The sequence below is a fragment of the Colobus angolensis genome, unplaced genomic scaffold, assembly GCF_000951035.1.
Source record: "Colobus angolensis palliatus isolate OR3802 unplaced genomic scaffold, Cang.pa_1.0 Scaffold49, whole genome shotgun sequence".
Taxonomy (NCBI): Eukaryota; Metazoa; Chordata; class Mammalia; order Primates; family Cercopithecidae; genus Colobus; species Colobus angolensis.
Window position 1 is genome coordinate 370,169 of NW_012118376.1, and position 5,731 is coordinate 375,899.

Sequence of the window (5,731 nt, forward strand, 5' to 3'; positions counted from 1 at the left end):
AGGAGGTGGGGGAGGTGGTGGTGTTGGAGGAAGAGGGGGTGGGAGTGGATTTATGGTAACAGAACATGGTTCGAGGTTATTATTCAAAAGTGGAAGAGATATAGGGGGAGGCAGTTCAGAGGTAACACCACTGAGAGGTAATGAAGTGGCTTCAAGTTGTGTTAATGAAGTATCTTCAAGTTGTACAAGGCTCTGGGGTTCTGTTGTCTGTGATGGCCCACCCCCACGCTTGACTCTTCCTTCTCCCACCTCTTCAGTTTTCTCTTCTACCTGTAACACACTTGGTAGAGAGTCACACTGATCCTCTCGGAGAACAGGACTTGCTGCACCTTTTCTTCTTGCATGAGCTAGTCGTAATCTGGTTGATTTAAGTATGACTTGCCCAGGATACCTCTAAAATATCAGAAGTTATTGGAACTGGTTAAATGTTATTGAAACAATTTATGAGCACATGCCTATTTATCTTATCCTTCAAATAAAAGATGTTATGTGGCCAGGCATGGTGGCTCACGCCTGTAATCCCAGCACTTTGGGAGGCCAAGGTGGGTGGATCCGACCAGCCTGGCCAACATGGCAAAACCCCGTCTCTACTATAAATACAAAAATTAGCTGGGTGTGGTGGCAGGCACCTGTAGTCCCAGCTATTTGGGAGGCTGAGGCAGGAGAATTCCTTGAACCTGGGAGGCGGAAGTTTCAGTGAGCTGAGATTGTGCCACTGCACTCCAGTCTGAGTGACAGAGCAAGATTCCATCTCAAAAATGTTATGTTGCCTTATTGGTTATTTCACTCTTAAAGTTATACAGAAAATCCAAAAGTACCTAATAACTTACAAAAAATTATGAATTTATTATTTGCCTATCAAATCCATGATTAATTCAAATATTCAAAATTATCATGATTAAAAAAAGATTTGTAGTGAATAAAATTACTAAATGTATAAAACAAATAGCATGTAAAATGCAAAACATAAATTATGTCAAATGTATAAATGCTACTGGTATGCAAAAAGAAACTAGTTTCCTATGTTTTCAAATGCACACACATGAGAAAATTAAAATATTCTTTAACAGGTTACTTGGCATTTTTAAAAAGCTCCAACAACTATATATCCATTTTATGACAGAATGAAGAAGAGAGAATTACATTTTTTGAAGTACTTACTGGTAGAACTCTTATACATCTTTTACCATGGTAAAACCTTTTTTTTTTTTTTTTTTTTGAGACAGGGTCTCACTCTATTGCCCAGACTGGAGTGCAGTAGTGCAATCACAGCTCACTGCAGCCATGACCTCCCTGGCTCAGGTAATCCTCCCACTTCAGCCACCCAAATGGCCAGAACCACAGGCGTGTTCCACCATGCCAGGCTAATTTGTATAGAGACAGGGTTTCGCCATGTTGCCCAGGCTGGTCTTGAACTCCCCGGCTCAAGCAATCTACCTGCCTCAGCCTCCTAAAGTGCTGAGATTACAGGCGTGGGCAACATTTACTTAATAACAAGGCTTATCCCCTGCCTCACCTCCTTTTTTTCCACTGTAACACTTGTTCAAAAGCCTACTTCACTTATAAAGTGATCCTTCAGCATGCACAACTGAAGTAAGGCTCCAAAGTACTTTAAAAATGAGGCTTCAGCAGAGTTCTGAGGAGATGTATGGATACTGTGGTATCAGTGTGTGGTCATGGGTTACCCTGGCAAGAGAACTGCTGAAGCATTTCTCAAATATGCTACTCCCCCCACCTCTAATTCTGCCAATGACACAGGTTGATGTATGTGGAATAAATAACAAGTTGATGCTTGAGCTGGATAGTCAGTTGTGATTTAACTAATTTTTTTTTTTTTTTTTTTTTGAGACGGAGTCTCACTCTGTTGCCCGGGCTGGAGTGCAGTGGCCGGATCTCAGCTCACTGCAAGCTCCGCCTCCCGGGTTCCCGCCATTCTCCTGCCTCAGCCTCCCGAGTAGCTGGGACTACAGACGCCCGCCACCTCGCCCGGCTAGCTTTTTGTATTTTTTAGTAGAGACGGGGTTTCACCGTGTTAGCCAGGATGGTCTCGATCTCCTGACCTCGTGATCCGCCCGTCTCAGCCTCCCAAAGTGCTGGGATTACAGGCTTGAGCCACCGCGCCCGGCCCCGATTTAACTAATTTTTTAAACTCAAGAGGAATGTAGGTTTCCTAGAGGCCTTGATCATTCCTCTTATACTACTGAAGCTGTGGGTCAAAGATCACAAGAATACTAATTCGGAAAACCACCAGAGGAAATGGAGCCCTGCCATCAAAACAACTTTAAAAAGGACTTCCATGGTTATAATAGTTTATAAATAAGGGAAAACCAAGTTTTTCCCACAAAGAAATCCTACAGGTGTATATGTAGCTCTGTTTTAAAAACAATGAAAAACAATAAATGGACCATTACTTTTCATACCTGTTTAAATGTTCGAAGTCTATCCAGTGTTCTCTGTCTCTCTTGGCTAACCCAGGCACTTTTTCTTTCTTCTTCTTCATGTAATTTTTCTCTCTTCTGGTAAAAAATTAATAATAATTCCATTATGCTGTGTCCCAATTTTTATCATTAATAGGAAAAAAGATGAGAAGTTATCCTAATATGGGCCCAAGGGGATGATTCATTGAACAAAATTTTTATAACATGAAACATAAAATATTTTTAATATACAATTTTAGTGTAAAATACTTCTAGCTACTATATTATGCTAACTTCAATGTAGATGACTTTAAAAATAAAATCAGCAACCGGCCAGACACGGTGGCTCACACCTATAATCCTAGCACTTTGGGAGGCCAAGGCAGGTGGATCACCTCAGGTCACGAGTTCGAGACCAGCCAGGTCAACATGGTAAAACCCCGTCTCTACCCAAAATACAAAAATTAGCTGGTCGTGGTAATGCACGCCTGTAATCCCAGCTACTTGGGAGGCTGAGGCAGGAGAATCGCTTGAATCTGGGAGGCGGAGGTTGCAGTTAGCTGAGATCATGCCACTGTACTCCAGCCTAGGCAACAGAGTAAGACTCCGTCTCAAAAAAAACAAACAAATGAACAAAAGCAATCAAATCAACAATCACTTGGTCAGTAATTTGGATAGTGTACATTATTCTAAACAATATAACCAGTAGTTAGAAAAATATACTTCAAGCATTATCCATGAATCATCTGGTTTACTATCACACCTTATTTCTGGCAGTTATCTAAACAAACTTAATCTTCCCTATAGAGTTGAATCATCTAAAAGCTATATAATAAAATCTCATTTGGTAAAATTAATGTTAGTTAAATAAATGAAAAGGCTTTCTATATAGGTAAATGGGTTATTTTCTTGCTTTGTTTTAAAAAACGAGAGATACCTCCCAGAAGACCAGACCAGATAATTTCACATGGAAATTAACTACCCTCTCTTCCATTGTTCTGTCATTTTCAAATCCAACCCCCTATTCTATTCTTCTATCATTCCTCTCCTCTTTCCCATCAGCTTTCCCTAAACAATAAAATTTCTAATGAGAATTACAGTTGCATTTGCACTGGATGATTGTATCATAAACTCCAAGAAGAAGGTATGAGTGGGGAGACAAGAGTGACAGGGAGACAACAGGAAACTGGAAAATAAAGCCAAGTGTGGTTGCTCATGCCTGTAATCCCAGCACTTTGGGAGGCTGAGGCAGGAGGACTGCTTGAGGCTAGGAGTTGAAGACCAACCTGAGTGAGACCCTATCTCTATTTAAAAAAAAAAAAAAAAGAGTGTGGTAGGCTAATTATTCTGAATAAAATGCAATCTAGTAATACACTACTAATTTACACAAAAGGACACAAAGGTACACCACACATGAACACAATTCAAAGGGGGCTCTTAGAGCCTGAAATAAGTGAGCATGTGCCCAAAAAGAGGCATAAGCCTCCCTGTATGTTGCACATGCTTATAGCCGAGACAAGCATATGCCACCATGCCCAGCTATTTCAAAAATTTTTTATAGAGATAGGGTCAGCCTGGTCTTGAACTCCTGGCCTCAAGCGATCCTCCTGCCTCGGCCTCCCAAAAGCTAGGATTACAGGCATGAGCCACCATGTATGTTTTCTTGGAATGAAAGCCTGGAGTTTTGAGTGTGCTTATAAAAAACAAGAGTTCATTCTTTAATGGGGAAAACAGAATTCTCTCATCCAATTTGTCTCTAGGCTAATAACAATTTAAAATAGTAGTATTAATAAGTAAATCCTCACATTTTATTTTTATTTCAGAGAGCTTACTATCAAATATTAAAATAAACTTCCTTAGTCTTGCATATTTAATTCACAAGGATGTCCAGGGGAAACTGTTGCAATAATAAGGTTAATATCTAAGAATCTGTATTTTAAACAATCCACCATGTAAAGAGGTTCTGACACTGGTGGTTTAAAACTAGCATTGAAAAACAATTACCTATTTTGATCTAAGCTAACTTTCCTTGTGCTTTATCTGTATGTGTTAAAGATGACTGGTAATATTTAATGGATTCATTCTCTGACAATTATATATTCCAACCAAGGTATTAGGCAAAATTCTAAGGCAGATAACATTTATCTTTGGGATTCCCTTAAGAATCAGTTTCTTGGCCAGGCATGGTGGCTCACACCTGTAATCCCAGCACTTTGTGAGGGCAAGGCGGGCAGATAACTCAAGGGCAGGAGTTTGAGACCAGCCTGGCTAATATGGTGAAACCCTGTTTACTAAAAATACAAAAATTAGCCAGGTGTGGTGGCATGTGCCTGTATTCCGAGCTACACGGGATGCTGAGGTGAGGCAGGAGAATGGCTCAAACCCACGAGGCAGAGGTTGCAGTGAGCAGAGATGGAGCCACTGCACTTCAGCCTGGGCAGAGTGAGACTCCATCTCAAAAAAAAATTAAATAAAATAAAAATTAAAAAAAAAAAAAGGGAAAGAAAAATAATCGATTTACTAATTTTTATTCCTGTTGCCCCAAAATAATAGATCTGGGAAAAAGATCTGATACTCACTCATTCTAAAAAGTTAATTAGTTATTCCCCTCCACCAAAATCTTATGTTTTATAAAAAGAAACATATTGGAAGTGTGCAACCTTCATAACTAAACTGATAATGCAAGTACAAATGGTTACAGCAGGGAGCAACTTACTTCAGTGTCATGCTGGTCCCCTGACTAATCTTACAAAGCAGCTTCTGACCCACAGAAATAGTAATGAAGAATAGAAGTACATTAATTAATTTGCTATTTCTAGATTCTAGGAGAAAGGTAATCTTACAGTTTATGGGTAGTTTGGCTAATTTTATGTGGCTAAAATGAAGAGTAGGGGGCAGCATTAGCTAAGAATGTGCCTTAAGGAGTAATGGAGACAAATTGAAGCCTTTTGGCCTTTAGTATGATGCTAAAGAAAGAAAATTTTAAAAATATCCAAATATAGCGATATGGTCATGTTGGCATTTCCGATGTTTAAGTACAAATCACTGGTGTTAAATAATTTAAGACACATCTGAAAAGATGACTGTCAGGATAATATATTGTGTGGTATGAGGCATGGCAATATGGGAGTAGGAGAAGGTTTCTAATGTAATTTTATATACAGTGAACTAATATTCTCAGCAAACTAGGAATAGAGGGAGAACTTCCTCTGCTTGATAAAGAGCATCCATCCCGCCGGGCGCGGTGGCTCAAGCCTGTAATCCCAGCACTTTGGGAGGCCGAGACGGGCGGATCACGAGGTCAGGAGATCGAG

General features: G+C 39.9%; 1 protein-coding gene across 1 annotated transcript in view; it reads right to left on the bottom strand.

Moving 5' to 3' along the window:
• The window catches only part of JMY (junction mediating and regulatory protein, p53 cofactor), a 105,415-nt gene that overhangs the window by 16,944 nt on the left and 82,740 nt on the right, over positions 1–5,731 (bottom strand). The window contains exons 8-9 of the mRNA XM_011959206.1: positions 2,421–2,516; positions 8–393 (exon numbers count right to left, since the gene is read on the bottom strand). Coding sequence (XP_011814596.1) covers positions 8–393; positions 2,421–2,516 — 482 coding nt within the window. The remainder of the gene's footprint in view (positions 1–7; positions 394–2,420; positions 2,517–5,731) is intronic.